Raw genomic sequence first — 20,590 nt, 5'->3', positions numbered from 1 at the left:
GTAGTGTCTCTGAAATTAGCATCTCTTTTCATGACTCGTGATAGAAGCGGGGAGGTTGTCATTCTCATATTAATCATGCATCTAAAGAGAATGAATGTGCCAGGAGAGAAATGCCAAGTTTCCATTGCACAACTGTATCATTCATTTTACCAGTCTTTTCCATTAACTGGCCTTAGCTGATCTGCCAAAACCACAAAACACTTGGTTTTTGTGTCCTTAATAATAATTGATATGTGAGGGAAAGGAAAAGGCAGGCACAGTAGCTATCAGTGTTCCTGCAGCTGGAGAATGTATCTTCCCCTCACCCCCTTCCTTGAAAGCCAGCTATTTTCTGTTTCAGCCTCCCCTTTAAATTAATAACCTGTCAGACCTCTGCATCTGACTTGCTTATTCTGAATTGTCCTGGGGTAAATGTTTAACTGTTAAAGAGAGAAATTTAGTTTTTGGCTTAGTGTAGTCCCACAAATCAGGTGCTCTGGAGCTGCAGAGGGATGGCAATGCTCAAAATCTCTTTTCTAATTTGGAAGTTACTCTGATCATTTCAGATCTAAAGGATAAAGACATTTATTTAGTTAAGGTGTTATTATCTAGCTTGGGCTATCCATGTGCAATAACTAATAGCTCAAAGGGAAGCTCAAAACCCAGCCCATGGGGAGGAACAGCCCCACCACAAACAAGGGCAGCCCTCAAGTGACTTGGCAAAAAAGGAACTGGGTCTCCTGGTGGGCACCAAGTTAAACATGAGCCAGCCATATCCCCTTGCTGCAGAGAAAGCAAGTGGGCTGCAGCAGGAGGAATATTGCCTGCAGATTCAGGGGGGTGATCCCTCTCCTATGTGCAGCATCAGAGGCCTCACCTGGAGTCCCTGTCTGGGCTCCCCAGGAAAAGAGAGACATGGACATACCAGAGAGAGTCCAGCAAAGGGTGAGGAAGATTAAAGGGCTGATGAGAAAAGGCTGAGAAAGCTGGAACTGTTCAGCCTACAGGAGGCTCAAGGGCAAACTTCTCAATGTATGCAAATACCTGAAGGGAAAGTTCAAAGGAGACAGAGCCAGGCTCTTTTCAGTGGTGCCCAGTGTGAGGACCAGAGCCAATAGGCACAAACTGATGCACATCAGGAAACACTTTTTCACTGTGAGGGTGGGTGACCAAGTGTTGACACAACAAGAGAGGTTGTGGAGTCTGCATCCTTGGAGATGCACAAAAGCCTCTGGGAGATGGTTCTGGTCTAGGTGACTCGGCTTGAGCAGAGGAGTTTGACCAGATGAACCTCATCTGGTGCTTTCCTACCTCACCAGTGCTGTGATTCTGTAATAAGCAGCACTGCTGCTAGGAAAGCTGGAATAATGTAGGCTTTGCTTTTTTTTTTTTTTTTAAATGAGGGGTAGAAAACCTAGGATTAATGCGTAGTAGAAGTGGTTTACGAGCTAGGCAAATTTGGTGATAATTTAGAGTTTAAACATATTTGTAAGATGAGTAAGTGTCAATAGCTTATTGTGAAGAGAACGATGGTTCAGCTTCACAGAAAACCAAGTAACTCATTTGCCTCTGTACCTCTATCATCTTCAGAAAAAGTCCTGAAGCAAGAAGATGTGCAACCCCTCCTAAATGACTTTGATACAAGTATAGGTGGAACACAGGCCTGTACTGCCAAATTATTGCATTTCTGTGTTCTGTTGTGTATTTTGCTGCCAGAAGCTGCTGTTTTCCTTGTAGTACCTACAGTGTACTATTCCCTCCAAGATTAACGGGTGGTACCTGTGTGAGGAAACTTAATTTGTAGCATGACAACAAAAACAAGTTTTTGTGAACTGTAGATCTGTAGAAGACCACTTGAGAACAAGAAAATTAACTATGCTTTGTGACTTTGTGGGTATTTTAGATAATTTTATAACCTAAATATAATAATTTTATTTTATTATATTTTCAACCCAATAATTTCTATTTTGAAATTTGGCTCTGAGGGAAATGGATCAAGAGTGGGGGAGAGACACTTCTTACTGGTAGTATACACTGCATTAGCAGCAGCAGCTGTATTGCTCCCTGCTTCTCTATTATGCAGGCTGGTAGTGCTCAGACTGTAACATCGTGGTCACAAATATGCTTAGAAATATTGGTAAAGTAATGTAGCATGACAGAATCTATTTATTTTCCTGCTGTACACATGAATGTTGCTTTATAAGCAACCTTTATCATATGTAGTACATCTGTTTACTTAATAAAAAAAAACCCTGGGATATATTATAGGTACCAGTGTCTTCAGAGGAAAAGCCCTTGGCCTTGAGAATGATAGCTTGAAGGAGGGTAACTTCATGTGGAGATGTCTGTGTTAGCCCTGAACTTCAGTGTCTTGATGAAGTGTTTCAGGCATGTCTGAAAGAACATTCAGTTGTGTCAGTTGAATCTCTGTAAACACAGACCATTGGTAGGGAATGGTGCTGTGTTTGATTAGATACTCTATGATGATGCCACTGTCATCTCTATTTAGAGGTATTTTATTAGTGTATTTTGGGAATTAATATATTAATGTAATTGCTGTAATTGCTATGAGCTAGCATAGAACAGAAAGCAAATTGGAACTTCTGCAGGGAGAAGAATTAAAATGGATAAAGATTTATGTTATGCAGAATTAAGCTGCTGTCACTAGGAATCACTGAGACTTTTAGTTCAGATTGTCAATAAGGCCACACCTTCCTGTGTACATTTTAGACTGACTTTAAGAATAAAAGTTGTAACTCCTTACTTCAGCAACTTCTAATATGTCTCATTTTTGGAAGGACAAGAGGTCTGTGCTACAGACTTGTGATAATTTTTTTTATTATCTGTATTTTTTAAAAATAGCATGTTGGCATTGACTTCCTTACTTAATACCTCTTTTTTGAAATTTTACTATTTAACATGAGTAATTTCAGGCAGGTTGAATGAATATCAAGATAAGATTTTTGGCTTTCTGTTGGTTATATAAAACTGCAGTTGGGGGGGCACTGTTGATAAGAAAGTCAAGGCTGAGTTTGGCCTAATGTAATTCAAAATGAGAATATCTGGCTCGCTACAAAGGAGCTGTAGCTCTGTGTAGTTTGATGCTGGGGTTTCTTAAACAGTTCAGGTACATCAAATGGAACTGGACATAAACTAGTATTGGTCATTTGTGTAAATCAGTTTACCTAGTACAAGTAAAGCAAAATATTTGGATTAATCTTTGGAAAGAGGTTGAAATAATTTTCTGTTGTGTTTTCACCATACTGGGAAACAGAATTAGATATGCTGTGAACATAAATGTCATAATTGTTTGGCAGAAGAGTGTAGTTATTTGCAAAAGCACCAAAATTACTTGAGTGTGTTTAAAACTTCAGCATAGTAGAGTTAAGAGATTTTTCTGAGCTCTAAACTGTGTAAAAGTAATTTGTACTTGCTCAAAGCCTACTTGTATCTCCTGTATCACCACTGAGTTTCTGATACTTTATTGCTGGTGTATATGTCATCTTAAGTGATTTGTTAGGACATGGATTGGATGTGTATCCATGACACCAATTTTCCAAAAATAATTTGTTTGCAGTACTGTGTGTGTTTTTAAACAATATCAATAATATTTTTGTCCTTTCAATAACAGAGTTCCTTAAAAAGATGAGTTGCAGCTATGATTTAAGTATTTGTTTTTCTTCACAGGATGCTTACACAGAACATATTTTTTTCAAATCTGTGGCTCTGTATTTAGTATTAATAAAAATATCTGTATTTGTGCTGAAATGTTTGATACTCAAAAAAGGGCATTATCTTTATACCAAACTTCCCTGAGCACTTGTCTTTTTGATAAAGGTTTTTTAGAGAGAGTGTTTATTTTCTTGTTTTTTGTAGCAAATTCTGAAATCGAGGTCTCTGTGTCTGCAAGAAATGTGAGAAGGTTGCTTAGTTTCCAGCGATACCTGAGATCTTCCCGTTTTTTCCGTGGTATCACTGTTCCAAATTCTTCAAACATTTTAGATGATGATTATAATGGACAAGCAAAGGTTGGTTGCTTGATTTTTTTATTTTTTTAAAGTATGTTTTTCTAAATGCTTGCTGGTATATATAACTATATCACATATTAAAAGGGCAACCAAACACCAATTTTAAGCATATTTTTATGTGTTTATATATATATATATATGTATATGTATATATTGTAATGAAATTGAGACAAAATTTCATGGTCAGTAGCAAACTCCTCTACTGCCCACAAGTTTACTTGGATGATTTTTATGTTGCTAGTGTTTTTGTTGTTGTTTTGTTTTGTTGTTTTTTTGGGGTTTTTTTAATAACTGGTGAATTAAGGATGCCCTTGAATAATTGAAGAAAAAATGAAGAGAGGAAAATGTATCTGTACTTAAGAAATGTAATGGAGCAATTTAGACAACTGTTCCCTTTGATTTTTAGTCCAACCTCACTAGTGAACAACTGGAAGAGTGACTGCCTGAATTCAATAAAGTACAGTAAATGGATTTCTCAGGACATGCTTATGTCAAACTGACTTTTTCTTTGGTAGGCACTTCTAGAGAAGAAATGTGATAGCTGAAATACACTTGTTCAGCACTAAAGCAGGGAAAGCAGATACTGGGAAGAGAGTTGGTGCTAAGGGAGCAGCTACCTGGATGAAAGGCTGCTGTATTTGCCACAGAGGATGGAAAGTGCTGAAGGGGATTGAACAGGCAAAGGTTATTCAGGTTATTCAGTATCTCAAAGGCTGTGTCACTGCATGCAGTGCTTTTTTGTCATCTGACACAGAAAAACAATATACCAATATACTTACAATACAATGGCTGTGTCCATGCTGAATATCATCAGGCTGTGGTGTACAAAAATATTGGAGAACCCGGAGAATGGATCTTAAAAATGTACATGCAATTTAATAATAAAAATATACTGTTAATGCTTTTGTTTCTTCTGATAGCAGAGTTTTAGCAGCTGGTAGAGAAAAGCTAGAACCAATAATTAGGTCACAAAACAGCTCTACCAAATTAATGAGAATAGGAGAAGGCAGGACTCTGTTGTAAAATGTGCTGGACAGGTATTTCTCATACTGGTAAGGGAGGCAAAGATTGGGACTGCTCAACTCTGGTGAGGCCTCTTGCACTGTTTGCTGTTCTTGGTCATTCCTGTTGTGGGAAGAGCAGTTTATGTGGAACAGATGTGATAAAGATGTGCTAGTTGAGTGGGGTGAAAAGTCAAAAGCCAGGTTCTTAAATTAAAATGCTTATACAATGGCTCAAATATCTTGTGAATCACAAAGATACTGTTCTGTAAGCAGGGGGAAAAAGGAAAAGGTAAACAACCACACAGAGATTAATTTGCTAGTCTGAATGCAGAGTCATTCTGCCATACTATTTCTGATTTGAGCCTAATTGTTTTTAATTGTCTTTTGAGAAATTGACGGAAGGTTGAAAGGAGGATCTCCAACCAGTTCTGCCAAGGCACTTATTGTTTGGTTATTTCCCTCCAGTCTTTTTATTTGTAAATGTGTGGTGTTGTTCAGTTACCAGACAAATTTAATTATTCTTTTACTACTATTTTTTATGTAGAAATTCTAAAGACTTGATCTGTCTCTGAAATCTTAAATACTCCTCCGAGCTACAGGAAGATAGACATATACTGATTAAAAAATGACAGCTTTTGTGTTTCTTTTCAGTGTATGCTGGAGAAGGTTGGAAATTGGAATTTTGATATTTTTCTTTTTGATAGACTGACAAATGGTGAGTTTACTTTTGGTATTTAATTTGTGCTTTATCTTCTTGCATAACTTAACTATGACACTTATGTTGCAGTGTTGTTTGTGATTGTTTGTTTGCTAAAAAGTGCAAATTTCATCAGGTACTACTTACCAATTTAATAGTTTTTAATCTGAGTCCTAGTTTGCCTGGTCACTCCATTAAAATAATGATACTGTCAATACTGATACTAATAATTGGTTTTTAGAAGAGGCCCTTTATGTATTTTATAGGTTGTTGTTCTCTCTTAGTAATTTAAAGTAGTAATTTGAATACAAATTGACAAATTTTATGATGTTTGACTTCTTTTTTTCGATTATGAGGTGCTGGTAATTTTTATGGTTCTGTCCAAAAGGTCATTTATATTGATCAAGTATTTTTCTGATAAATGTAGTGTTAGATAGAATAGTTCTATTACTTTATAGTGCTGTAAGAGGCATGGTGGTGTTAATCCATTATAATTATGACATAGAATACTTGGGGAATTGGGAGTTGAGCAGTGGGAGGCTGCTGTACACATCGCTTGCACGACATAGAAAAAGGAAGAGACCATTTTGGTGACTTTTGTGTGCCCATTACAAATAGCAGTAGGAACTACAGGAATAGTTGGTTAAAAAAACCAAAACCCAAGTATTGTTCATTTTTAGGCAGAAAAGAGATCTGTAAATGTGCTGGGAAGGAGGAGGGAGGGAGGGCTGCTGCACTGGGCAGGGTGAAGTTTTGCGTTATAATCTCAGCAATGGCAGCTGGGTTTTGAGCAGAATGGAAGGAGGAGATGAGCAAGTCCAATATCACAGTGATATTTATGCCAGTGTGGGAAGAGAATGGAGGGCAGCTCTTGCAGATTTTGCAGCAGTCATGTGGAGTAGGTAGCAAAGTTGCAATTAAAGTTGCCAGAACAAGAAATTAAGTTCGAAAAGGAGAATGTGGCACCAAAAGATCTTTTTCTCCTCTGTTTCATTGAAGGGGTGCTTGGCTTAATCAAATGTAAAAGCAGTAACCTCACAGTTATTTTTAATACAGAAGTTGGATAGAAAAAAATGAAAATAGCAAAGACTTGTAAAAATAGAATGCTTATATAGATAATGATAAACTTTATATAACTGAATAAAAAAAAGCTATGTGTACAAGTTAACATGTAAGCATAGCTTCTTTAGATTAGTTTATCAAATGAGAGAAGTCTGAAGTCATCCTTCTCATAAGAGCCCTCTCTACCTTTTAGATGTGCTTTTTTCAAATACATTTAAAGTACTACCAGAAGAGCTTCTATTGTGGAAGCCTTACAATATCACCATCCATTTTGCATCCTAATTAAATCATTTTGATCAGGCAGGCTTGTTCTTGAAAGTTTGTAAGGGCAGAATGCTTTATATAAAACTCTGCTGGATTGGCTGCCCTGGATGAACCTCTGTGGAGGAATTTCCCCAGTAAATGTTGTTCCAAGAATTGCGTATTTATTTCATTGTGAAGATGTGACATGAGAATACATTAATTCTAGTCTAGTAATAAACTTTATTTAGAAGAAATTGTTGTGTCCTTGTACCTCAGTTTCTGTCTGTGCTAGTTTTTGTAGTGCTAAATGAAGGTTCTCAGCCATGACGTTGTTTGCAGAGCAAATAATGGACAAGCTATTAAAAAATAAACATTGTGGTCTGTGTCTCTTATGGTTTTACTTATTTTACCACTGCAAAAGATTGTAATAAAGCTATGAGTAGACAACATATATTATGAGCTTGTAAGAGTATACATTTTTTGTAGAGTTCCAGGTAAAATAAGAAGTCCAGCAAAATACACGATGAAAATGAGAGAGAGCATATTTGCAATGTCCTCTAATCAATAGTGTTGTCTAGCTTTTCTCTTTGCCTGATTACATTTGTATTTTGTATATGTGTTTGTGATATGTTGCATAAATATAATTATAAAATGGAATATAATTATAATAGATTTGCATGATGAAACAGGTTTTTTAATGTTCAGTAACATTTTCTTCCTATCAGTTGCCATTGGACAGTTGGTGAATGCTTTAGAATTAAGCAAAACCACTGGTTACTAGAGACAGCTAATGGAAACTTGTCATGTAGTAAGATTTAATATTTATAAATTGGTGTACAATATCATGACTTGGTGTAAAAAAGTTCGCTTGATAATTTTTGTGACAAATTTGTTTGACAGAATACATTTCTTGTGGAAGAGTCACTGATTTCATGGCTTCCAATGAATTAGTATTTTCATCTTATTTTTAGGAAACAGTCTAGTCAGCTTAACCTTTCATCTGTTTAATCTACATGGACTAATTGAACACTTCCAATTAGATACGATGAAACTTCGTAGATTTTTGGGTAAATACGGCTTTTTATTTTGATGAATATTGCTGTTTATCTGCATTTTTATACCTTGACTGAAGTCCTGGTTGTAGTTTAGCAATAAGGTTTGAGGGGTACTAATGCAATCTACATTGTGCAGTGATTTAAATTATATTAATTGAGACAATCTCTCAAAGTTTTTATGAGTATACAATTTTCTGTGTTAAATCCAAATAAGTATTAAGAAGTTTAATAGTTTCATAGCTGATGCTGTATTCTATTTATTAAATCTATTTAGTATCTATTAAACAATCAGGAATATATGTGTCATTGTGTGACATTTGTATTGGGAAAGGCTAGACAGCTCCTTTCTTTGTTCTGATTTTTAGTTCTATGTTGATCTTTACTTTTTCCAATGATACAGTTTCCTAACTGTATGGAATATGTCCGAAATATGTTTTGGTGCCAGTTTGGTGTTACCCCTGCTTGCTCAAATTCTCCTACAAGTAAGCTTTGCACTGTGGACATAGTTTCTCCCTGGACAGAGTACAGGACAATTTTAATTTAATGTCTGGGCCTGTGTCACTGGAATGCTTCTTTGAAAATAATTGTAAATGCAATGTAGAATATTCAAACCAAGTGCTACATTCACTTGACAGAGCTGTCTGCATCCCAACACATAAGACAGGTGCTGGTATGAGACCTCCTTCCTTTGGTTCTTCTGTGACAGTATCTTTAATTTTGTGAACTGGGATGATTTTTTTAACTGACCAGGAGAAACAAGTTTCTGGTCCCTTTCAGCAGTTTTTCACAGTTACAGAGAAAAGGAATTCTGTGGTTACAAAGTTTGTCACTTAACAGGGGAGCAATCACATTTGGAAGTCTTTTAATGTTTTTGTTTTCACAACTTAGTTCTGGAAGACTAGGACAGCTCAAATGCTCCAGTGCTACACAAAATTCACATTATATGAGAATCTATTGGAATCTTTTTAAACAGAGAAATCTTGATTTTAGTCCTCTATAGAATCTTAACTTTTTTTTTTTTTGTGTATGTGTGTATATATATATATATACATACATACACACACACACATACACAGAATCTTTCAGTGATTTCCATGATCTGCTTGGAGATCTGCATCTTCTTACTGTGTCTTTACAGGTTCTTATTCCAGACCTAAACCAGGGGAGAAAAAATGCAAAGTACTGCATTCCTGAAAACAGGGTGGTTGTGCTACTCTGATTCTGGCAAACTGTGATCAAAATGTTGACCTAGATCTGCTTTAATAAAATAAGTAAGTTAGGAAAATTGTAAAGTTCAGGTAGCTGGATCAGCCTATGAAGCCATAATAAAATTAAAAAGGAAAGCCAGGGATATATGCATTCATGCACTTGATGTGAGGAATAGGTGGGAGAGAGTTCTACTGCAAGTTAATAAAGCCTAAAGCCATTTATATTGATTTTCATTATTTTTCATATGAGCTGTCACCTATCCATTGAGTACTATTGAGATGACATGGTGGTGACAGTATTTTGACTTTTCATGAACCTCAGATCTCACAAACACAATGTCAGTAATGCTGTAACATTACATTCACACTTACATGGGTCCTCTGGCCTTGTAAATTGAGTGGAAAAGAAGCTTGTGGGCATGCTTGTTTGGTGGGACTGACAGACTGTAGTCAGACAGGAAAATGTTCTTTTGAGGTTTGCTTGGAAGAACTAATGTGTAGTTCTTCCAAGCAAACCTCAAGACTTTAGAGATAGTAGGCAAGACTTCAGAATATAGTTTGATTGCTGTGCTCCTTCCCTTCAATCCTTTTTAACATTATAGTTTTTTCATTCCCTGTACTTGAGCTAATGTTGATGCCCTTCAAAAAATTCTGCCTGTAATGTTCCAGGACAGTCAGGAAGATGGAGGAAAGAGGAGGAAAGCAAAGAAGTTAAATAGGGAATATTGAATCTAGGTGTAGTTAGTCAGACCAGCATCTAAATGAGATTATTTTCTAAATTGCATATGGGCTTACATTTGCCTGAGTAGCAAGTATGAGAAAATGCCTAGAATACATATAGAAGTGGTTTTCCATGACCACTTTCCTGAATGGGAAAGAAAAACACTTCATATGATGAGTTTTTCAAATTCAAATGATAATTTTCATTTTGTATTCAGTATTAACTCACCATTCAGACAGATTGTCAAAGACAGCTTCCCTAGGAAGTTCTCAAAGTCAGAGTATCTCAGATTATATATTGATTTCAAGTTGTTTAATTTTTGCTCTGAGGTGACTTTACATGTAGTTGATTTCCTTTAGCAAACACTGTTTCTTTGCATAAAAATCTTACAGCTGCATCATGGTTCAGCTGTTGATTTATTGACTCTGATGCTTTTATTGTATGTAACTTGTGATACTGCATATTTCTGTGCCTAATAGGGGCATATAAAATGGTCCTTGAAAAAATTGCCATTTTATTTAAATTTGGATATTTGTTTTTTTCCTGCAGTTATGGTTCAAGAAGATTATCACAGTCAAAATCCTTATCATAATGCAGTTCATGCTGCTGATGTGACTCAGGCCATGCACTGTTACTTAAAAGAGCCCAAGGTAAGGAGCATTGTCACTTTTATATCACTCATACACAAAGAAATATGTGTTTGTGTGTATATGCATATGAATGGATTGTGTGCACATATCACAGAATCATTTAGGTTGGAAGAGACTTCTGAGATAGAGTCCAACCTGTGACCAAACACCACCTTGTCTACTGGACCATGGCACTGAGTGCCACATCCACCTAAACACCTTGATTTAAACACCTCCAGGGACGGTGACTCCAGCACTGTGGACAGCCCATACCAATCTCTAATCACCCTTTCAGTGAAGAAATTGTTCCTAATGTCCAGCCTAAACCTCCCCTGGCACAACTTCAGACTGTGTTCTCTATGCTGTCACTGGTTACCTGGGAGAAGCAGCCAAGCCTCCCTGGCTACAGCCTCTTTTCAGGCAGTTGTAGAGAGCAGTAAGGTCATTGATCTTACATAAACCTACATGCATATATCTATGTGTATATGCACATGCAGGTTTTATCAAAAGTAAAGAAACCTAAGAACCTAACAAGAAACACTTCTCAACTCTCCCTTGCCTTCCCTGTTGCTGAGGCTGTGGATTCACAGTTAGTGTGCTTTTCTTTTTTCTCCCCTTCTGAGCTGACATTGTCTTTTGTGTGACTTCCTGCTGAGCTAGAGCAAGGAATTAAAGTTGCAGCTATTTAATATAGTGCTGTGCCCCAAGACATTTATGTAGAATTGGAGCCTGAGTCAGAGCTGGCAACAATAAACCTGTGTGCTTGTCATCTGGGGTGGTTTTCTTCTTCCATAAACTATCATTACCCTTGCTTTGCTCATCTTTGCTGTTACTGAACAGTTCACTTCTACAAGATGCAGTTCATAGCAATACATTAGGAGTTCTCTTTGGCTTTCTTTTTAAGAAAGGGTAGAGTGGCAGACCTTAAGGAGCTAAACTAATTTAGTGGTTGTTCCTCTACTACTTAGATTGCTATCAGGCTGCTTCAAGTGATGTCTTGAACAGTTTCAGGGCAAAGTCCTGTCCTTCTGTATTAAATTGAAAGCTGTAGTGCTCTGTAGCTAGATGAAAAGTTATCTACCTTGTTGTAGATTATCACCAATCTGGTATTCCCTTGAATAGCTCCTTATTCTGCTTCTGAGGTAAAAACAAGTAAATTTTGGCTCCAGAAAACCTTTTTCAGAGGCTCTTTGCCCACTCCTCCCACTCAGTTTCTCAGTGCTGCTCTCAGACCAATTGGTGCAGTGAGCCTGATTAGAGCTGGTACATGATGAGCTTTTTTATGGCATTCAGTTTGGAAGCTCTGAGCATTTTTTATTTAATACTCGTGATGGAAGTTTTGTAAAGCTTCAGATACAAGAATAGGCTTGGTATTTTTAGTAACATGTGCAGCTACAGTTCAGTGTACTGAACTACAGTTCTGTTGCACTAAAGTACATAATAAACATGTGAGGTGTGGTAGATGGCAAAAGCAACGGGGAACATAAACTTCTGTCCTTGCAGGGTGTCTGCTGCAGTTCACCTTTATATGGGCAGAACTGTCCTCTCTGTTTTAGTGCAAACTAGACTTTGTTACTGAGTTTAAACTTTCAAACCTCTCTACCACAAGAAGGAACACCTATGAACAGTGACAGTAAGTCCATGTAGATGCATGCTGAGTTAATTGACATGCTCTTTGAAAATATTTATTTGTGGCAGATTTTTCTCCTTTAGTTCTGGTCCTGGTAGACCTTGAAATACAATTTTGCATAAGAGTAGAAATACATTCTAAATAGTTCCAAGTCTTCCAGAGCATTAGTTTCTTCCTCTTAGGAGGAAAGGTTTTCATGCTTTTTAAAATTTAGTATGAATTTAAAGCAGAATAGACACAAATGGACTTGGTGAATGAGAGGGAGAGCTAATTTTAAGAATTTGCTGCTTTTATGGGGTCTGGTTAGGAATCAAGCTTCATTACCAGACACAAAGGATTTTGTGTGCTGGCATTTTTTATGAGTGGACTTTGCCATTCAGAAAGAATAATGCTTAAACCATTGTTGAAATTTTGTAGCTTTTGGGGGGGAAATATTGTGAAAAGTCAGTGGAATGTTAGTTTTACATCTTCAAGATTTTCTCCAATTTTCTATTGGCTGTTAATTACTGAAAACATTCATGCACTTTTTCTAAGGCCTTATTGCATTACTAACATTTGTTGGGTTTGTCTTGCAGCTTTCTGAGTCTTTAACTCCATGGGATGTCCTGCTTAGTTTAATAGCAGCTGCCACACATGATTTGGATCACCCAGGCGTTAACCAACCTTTCCTAATTAAAACAAATCATTATTTAGCGACTTTATATAAGGTAAGGATAAAATCAGTTGTTTTGTTAAAAACAGGTTTGGAGAGGAGTATAGAAAAGGAGTATAAATTGTGATGTGTTTAGCTAGTGGTAGGATGGATTGCAGACAGTGTTTCCATGGCACTGGGATAAAAAATTGTGCAAATTAAGTATTCAGGATTTGTGGGTTTTAACCTCTGGGAAAAACAAAAAAGAAGAGAAGAAAATAAAACATGAACCCCAAAACACAGCCAAATTGTATATAGCTCTTCAGCCTAAGAAAAGGGCATTTACTGATATGTGTTATTCCCTTTTAATTCACAGAATACCTCAGTATTAGAGAACCATCACTGGAGATCGGCAGTGGGGTTGCTGAGAGAATCTGGTTTATTTGCACATATGTCATTAGAAAACAGGTATGTTTATACCACATAGTATAGATTAGTTTCAGATAGAAGCAATCTGTCAGCTAAGACAGCCCTGCAAAACAAGATAAGTTATTGCACAGCAGTTTTGAGTACAAAATATAGAGATCTATTTTAAGAATTCCTGGATACTGTGCTGGTAGAGTAGAGCAGTTCATGGTGCAACGTGATACTCAGAAAATAACATGTATTGCAAGCACATTGAAGGAGTGTATTCATGTAGTCAAGCACCTGTTCAGACTAAACTTGGCAGTCTTTTCTCGTTCTGCCACCACAACTGTAGTTTAAAATAGACCATCTTCACCTACTCTTGACAAGAAATAATCTTGAGACAATCAGTTCGTGCATTTTTAAGGGAAAAAAAAAAAAAGGAGGGGGAGGAAAAAAGCTAAAAACTGTTTTAGTCTTTCTGAAAGCTGCCAATGAAATATTCTGATATTTCTGTGAATGTTGCAGGAATTTTTCAGGAAAAGAAAACAAACAATTCAGTGAAAAGGCTTATTATAAAGCTTGTATTTCTATAATAATATATATGATAAAATGCCGTGTAGATCTAGTGATGACTGTTGTTCTTAAATGATATGCTTTTGAATGTTTGTTATTTCAGGCAGCTGATGGAGAGCCAGATAGGTGATCTCATTCTTGCCACAGACATCAGCCAACAAAACGAGTACCTGTCCATGTTCCGATCCCATTTGGATAGAGGAGATCTATGTTTGGAGAACGCAAACCATCGTCACTTCATCTTACAGGTAAACTTCCTGCTCGTATTTTTGAAAACAGCATTTTAGTGGAAAAACTAATTTGCTTTAAGATACTAAATACTGCTTCTGCCAGGCCTTCTCCTCTTTCAAAACGGAGCAGAAGTGTCTTTTAGTCTTTCTGTTCCATTACAAAGAGGTTGTTCACTTTAGTTCCCACAGCCAGCACTTCTCCCAAGTGCTGGTGTGTGTTGGTACGTCTGATAACTTGGAGCTGCTGAATCAAGGTGTTTCCAAGACAAGGTTTAGCTCTTCTAACAACTCCATTGCAGCCTCAGAACTGTGAAATGCTTTGTCAGAACATATTTTGGAGAAGGAAAACACTGCTGTTGGGAATCAGTTTGCAGTTGTGCTAGTGAGGTTTAGCAAACATTAAAAACAAAAGCCTTGAGAATCTTCTTAGGTTTGTAGGCATTTTCTTACTAGGTTCATATTGTGGGCTATAAGAGAAAGTGGACAAACAGATGAGAAGTTCTGTCTTGTGCAAACTATTGCTAAAAATACATGCATGAGAGCCAGAAATGGAAACCACGGCTTGCTTGCTTTGATGCTTCTTTTTCTGTAGTTATTTTTGGTTCCTGTACCAGTGAGTATACTAAATATAGTGGTCCTGAAATACTTTGAGTTGACTGAATTTCCATATTACTCAGGGATGATCATGAGATCTCACAATTCCCTGAGTGTTTTTTAAATATTACAGAACATAACTTTGGAGCAGAAGTGGTAGGTAGGCTTGCTATTCACAAAACCTAAAATAATCTGCTCTCAAGAGTTAAGTAATTACAGGCACTTGAGTTGAAGAAAAGATGATCTAACACTGTGTGTTAACTTGTTAGATGGCTTTGAAGTGTGCAGATATTTGTAACCCCTGTCGGACATGGGAGCTGAGCAAGCAGTGGAGTGAGAAAGTAACGGAGGAGTTCTTCCATCAAGGCAAGTAAGAGTAGAAGTATCTGTTAGTATATCATGTATTCAGTGTGGAGAGAGTGTCCATGAGCCCTAGTCCATTTATATTTTGCACTAACAGAGATGTACAGTATAGGAGTTTTTTACTTCCATGGGTTGTGTCTCCTGCAAAAGGTCAGAGTTACTAAAACTCAGCAGAGAATCTGCTTAGAATCTGAACCTAGAATGGCTGATAAAATACATCCTTCAGCTGAAAGGTGCTGCAGATTAATAATTATGGCCACTTTAAAATTGCCCTAGTGGTTTCAGCAAATTATGGAATATGTTCATCATGTGTCTTCAATATTTAAGCTTCAGCTGTGAGGCCTGTTGGTAAGCAGGTAAGAGCCAGGGAGATTTGTAGTTACTGTGCAGTTTAGACTACTTCTGTGAGGAGTTAATAAAGCCTTTCATTGGCAAATGGAGGGAATTTGCTCCATTGTTATTAAATTATTTTATAATAAAATTAAGGGTAGTTTGGTGGACTTGAGACTTGCTAATTTGCACGTGAATATGGTAAATGGGGAACAGACTGCTTTATTTGGTGCTAATCATGTGAGACGTAATCTTAGATAAAGGTGATGGGGAAGCAGAAACACAAATTGCCTTTAGCGAGAAATTTCTGAAAGCTAAGCTATCCTCTTCCATATTGCTGAGGGGGGATTAATTTGTCGTTTCTGTGACAGTGTAGGTTTTGCAGGAAAGAGGATGGTAATCCTTCAGGAAACTTGTGGTTCTCTGGGGTTTCTGTAATTACTGTTTGATGAAAAATACCAAGTATTTAAATACAGTAGTTGTAAGTATTGTTAGTCTGACAGATCTGCTTGGTTTTTTGGGAGTTGGGAAGAGAACTAAATGCATTCCACCAGTTGTAGGGTAGTATCCTTGTTAGCCAACACTCACAGTTCACTTCTGTTAGTGTTTGATTTGGTTGGGGCTTGATGATTTAATCGTTGCATTATGCTTTTGTTTCTTTAGGTGATATTGAAAAAAAATATCACTTGGGTGTGAGTCCACTTTGTGACCGACAGACAGAAACTATTGCCAACATCCAGATTGGTAACTGCAATTCAGTTCATTTTAGTAGATTTCTTTCAGCATGCAATTTGAAAAAAAGCACCTTTTGGATACATTTCCTAGAAGCTGAACATACTCTGTGTATGGCAGCACTTCATTATAAACAGCAATTTTATTTTTATTTGCTACATAACCTCTCTTGGATTGTTTATGAATGGCACTGCCCTGACAGTCCTGGAGCCCCTCTGTTTCCTCACAGAGCAGGTTCAGTGTGGGAGGCAGCTGTCTGACTTCTCCACACTGCTGCCCAGAACTTTCCTCATCTGAAGGGTGTTTTGGGAAGAGGAGGGTCCCTTGCCCTTGCCATATAGTCTTGGGTGCCTTTTGCAGTGAGCTTGTGACAACTGGGCATGCTGGGTTTAGCTTTTTGGAATGTCAACATTCCCTTTAAATACAGCCTTTAAGGAGGGTGGTGGGCAGAGATGTTATGGAGAATGGTGGATAGCCATTATATTAATAGTTTTTGCTAACCTTGGATTTAAATAGTAAAATGTCTTTTTATAGTTAATTTTAATAAAAGTTGATTATGGAGGTAAAGTGGGACTCAGTTAAAAACATAGTAAAAGAAAAGAACAAATTTAACAACAAGCACAGAATGAATTAATGCTTTAGATTTACACAAAAGCTGATGTGTTCAATCAGCTGCACTGTTTAATTTAGAGTGCTAGGAAATAATATCTTTTTTAATTAAAAGATTCAGTTTTGGCTATCTTACCATTGATTTTTTTGCGTCATGTAAATAGACATTACAAATAAATGAACATGTGCATACACACAAAGTACATCAATGTATTGTTTTGTGGCCTTGTTTAAAAAGTTTCTAAAGGTAGTATTTTAAATTATTTTTAGTCACCCCAGGATTGTGAAAACAATATATTCTTTTTCCCCTGTGTAGTATAATTCCGACACACTGAAGGGCAATTAATTATAAAATCTTTTAGAACTTTAGGTTTCCTAAATTGTCTTAGTTGCTGATGTTTAGATTTCTCTCCTCCTCCATATTGTTCAGTATTTGTCTTCATTTGGTCATTGCTGTGAAAGGAAGAGGGTGATTTGTAATGCAGTGTATTGATGTTCTTCTGATTAGTAAAATCTTTTACATTTTGAGAGATTTTTTGTAAAGATGCCCAAAATATCTACATGAATATTTAAATGCACATTGGAAGATAGTAGTTTAACACATTTATTGTTTGCTACTAAATGCTATTTAAAGTATTTAGTTTGAGTATTTTACTTTTTCTCTGTATTTTTTTTTATTTAATCTGCCTGTTTGCTTGTTTCTGAAGGTTTTATGACTTACTTAGTGGAACCACTGTTTGGGGAATGGGCCCGGTTTTCCAACACGAGGCTGTCTCAGACAATGCTTGGCCACCTGGGACTGAACAAGGCAAGCTGGAAGGGAGTGCAGAGGGAACAGTCGGGCAGCGGTGACGATGTTGACCCCACTTTTGAGGAAATGGACTCAGACATTTTACCTCAGGAACCTCGATTGTCCTGACCTCAATCTCCATGACAAAACTGCCTCTTCCCTCGGTATCCACACGGTTGGATTCAAGGAGACACATGCCAGCCCAAGGTTTTGGTAGAATGGTAAAATGATGCCAGCATTATTTATTTCCAAGTTTTCCTTTGACACAGACCATTTGACCCAGAATTTTTTTAAGCCACCAGACCTGAACATAGAGCAATATGCACCCGCCTCAGTTGGTTGTCGTTCGGAACCTCGAATATGCAAAGCACAGCAGCGACCGAGCCTCGGAGCAACGGGACGGAAGCGTCGCCGTGCCCCCTGGCTTGGGTTTTCTCATGATATTTGGAATACGGTCTTCAAATCTAAGACTTGACATGGATTGTTCCACTCCCTTGGAATTTAGCAAGACTTGCATAAATGTGTTCAAAGCATACCTTCCACTCAGTCCCTGTTTTAATACGGAAATGTGAAGTGCCCATCCTCTGCTGCCTCTGGCAAGACTCGATGTTTACAAATGTACTCTGAAACTGTCGGTTCTAGACTTAACCTTTGCGCATGGCTGTGAAGGAACCACTAACTTGGGTTTTTTGCTTTTTTAAAAGAAAAAGATCAAATTTGAGACTGCAGCTCTTGTTTCTTTGGATGCCAGAAAAGCCTCCCATTTGCCATAATTTTGTTTGTGCACTGGGAACTGAGCATTCATCATAGAGCACAGCCAAGCTTTACTCCAGTGCTGTATGGGAATGCAATTTTTTAACAGCGAAAAAACACTTCTGAATCTGGGAAGGGAAGGGGTGGGGGGGAAGCGTCCGAACTGCATTGCGATTCTGCAGTGGGAACATTGCATGTTGTTCTCACTATTGTACACTTGAACTGCACATGCAAGAAAAAGGTGGAATGTCTAAACACCATAATCAGCTCAGGGTATTTGCCAATCTGAAATAAAGTGGGATGGGAAGCGTGTCCTTCAGAACAAGGGTACAAATGCCCCTTTCGCTGCAGCGTGTGTGTATGTGTGGGTGTGTGAGTACGTTTGGGACGGGGGAGGGCGGGAGGGCTCGGGGAAGGGTTTGAACGGCAACATTTTTTCTTTCTTTTTTTTTTTTTTTTTTAATTTATTCTTTTAGAATGTGACAATTTCATGAACAGCCACACTGGGGAGGAAACTGTAACAAATTGCTACAGATGCCTTAAACTATGCACAAAGCTAAGTGACCAAATTTGTTTTTGATTTGAAAAAAAATAATAAAAAAAAGTGCATTGTTTACGTATTCCTCCCTCTACTGAAACATTACCCACTGATGGATTTTTGATGGGAAAAGGAGAAAATGTTTTTTAGGACAAAATTAAGGACTAATTTTAAACTTTAAAACATTCCATTTTTGTAATTTGTTTTACATTGTTTTAAGTACAGTAAGCACAACTGTAATCTAGTTTGAGAAACTGGTGCTTTCTTTTAGTTCATTTGTATTTCCCTGTTATTATTGTAAAAGACTGTTTATTAATTCTGTTTACAGTTTGTTGCAACAGCCATTTTTGGAAGAGAGCTTCAGCGTAAAGCCATTTGTAAAGGCTTTGCCATATTCATTTTAATATGTGCCTGTTGCTGTTAACTTTTAATTAATAAAACAAAATCTTTTCACATTATGCTCCTGTACATTTAAGTTATGACTGAGTCCAGCGTTGTGGAAAGGTAGCTAAGGTTGCAGTCAGCTTCCACTGTAAAACTAAGCCAACTTTTGGATTTGAAAATACTAGTCCTCGTATGCCAAAATTTATTGCCTCTTGGAGCTTGGCCTTTTACTGTTTGAAAAGCAAATCCTGACTTACCTGATTGTTTCCCTTCTAAAACTGTTTATTATTCTTTCATGTTCCCTGAAGTAGTATCATTAATCTCAAAGTGGCCATGTTTAAAGAAATAAATTTCTAATGAAACCATTCTTTTGAGCCTGTGTGAACTTCCTTCCTTTGCTGTCAGTGCAAGTTCTTGATGTTGACTCCAACACAGAAGGACCAGATGGGACAAGGAGCTCTGGTTGTAATTTTCAGCCATTTTTGACAGGTTGCCTTTGAAAGGGTGCTGAAGCTGGGAGAATACAGAGGTAAGAACTGTGTGTAACATAGCACAGAGAAACTGAGAGAAACTTAGTACAGAGCCAGACTTAACTGGGTTAGATGTGGGAAAGTACTGATTCCTCTTGGACCTTTCTGAATGAAATGTGCCAAACTTGCAGCTATTTTCAAAATGACAACTAAGATCAGTCTGATGATGCCTTTTGTGACACATTTCTAAAAAATGAACTTGGTTTAAAGAGCATCAACTGCATTTTAAGTTTTGCTACTTGTTACAGGAATATGTTAATATGTAATTTTAATGAAAATTAATAATAATAATATAACAAATAGGTATATGGAGTATTTCAACATAGTATTTATAAAGAGCCTGTGATTTTTAATATTGTGTAAACTTGCTGTCCTTTGCTCTGACAGGACCTAGAAGAGCTTGTCAAAATGTAAAATAGGAGGAGTAGTTTTATTCCAAGCCACCCTTCCTAGAAAGGGGTCTCTCTACCAGACTGGTAGAAAGACTGCTTCTAATCCCACCTCTTCATGCATGTGGAAGTGTCTGTCATTGGACTTGAAATAAGAAAAATGCTTTTTCCATGCTGGATGGGAGTGCCCTCCACAAATCCACACTGAACTTAAAACATTCCTGCAGCTTCAGCATTTCACGTGAGAGCCGAGAGCCCAGGCAAGGCAGGCACAGGAGCGAGGGTGCCACAGCCCTTGGGAGCCCCTGGAACCCAGAGCCCTGCTGGGAGAGGGGCCAGGCCCCCCAGCTGTTCCAGGCCACAGATCTGCTCCCAGCACTGTTCTGTACACAGGCACAAACCGGCCTCAGGCCATGGCCAAGGGGGCCCAGCCTCCATGAGTGGCCTTAGTTTGAGCACTTGAGGTGTTTTTCTGTGGGC

General features: G+C 37.6%; 1 protein-coding gene across 2 annotated transcripts in view; it reads left to right on the top strand.

Annotated features, from left to right (window-relative positions):
* PDE7A (phosphodiesterase 7A) overlaps positions 1–19,556 on the top strand; it is a 75,942-nt gene extending 56,386 nt beyond the window's left edge. For both annotated transcript variants that reach the window (XM_054638327.2, XM_077186077.1), the window contains 10 exons: positions 3,856–4,007; positions 5,663–5,726; positions 7,985–8,080; positions 10,547–10,647; positions 12,832–12,963; positions 13,264–13,355; positions 13,972–14,116; positions 14,962–15,058; positions 16,049–16,129; positions 17,434–19,556. In XM_054638327.2, coding sequence (XP_054494302.1) covers positions 3,856–4,007; positions 5,663–5,726; positions 7,985–8,080; positions 10,547–10,647; positions 12,832–12,963; positions 13,264–13,355; positions 13,972–14,116; positions 14,962–15,058; positions 16,049–16,129; positions 17,434–17,645 — 1,172 coding nt within the window. In that variant the 3' untranslated portion in view covers positions 17,646–19,556. The remainder of the gene's footprint in view (positions 1–3,855; positions 4,008–5,662; positions 5,727–7,984; positions 8,081–10,546; positions 10,648–12,831; positions 12,964–13,263; positions 13,356–13,971; positions 14,117–14,961; positions 15,059–16,048; positions 16,130–17,433) is intronic.
* Positions 19,557–20,590: the final 1,034 nt, after the last annotated feature.

This window comes from Agelaius phoeniceus, chromosome 1 (genome assembly GCF_051311805.1).
Source record: "Agelaius phoeniceus isolate bAgePho1 chromosome 1, bAgePho1.hap1, whole genome shotgun sequence".
Taxonomy (NCBI): Eukaryota; Metazoa; Chordata; class Aves; order Passeriformes; family Icteridae; genus Agelaius; species Agelaius phoeniceus.
The sequence above is the reverse complement of the archived record's forward strand: the minus strand, read 5'-3'. Positions and strand labels throughout refer to the sequence as shown.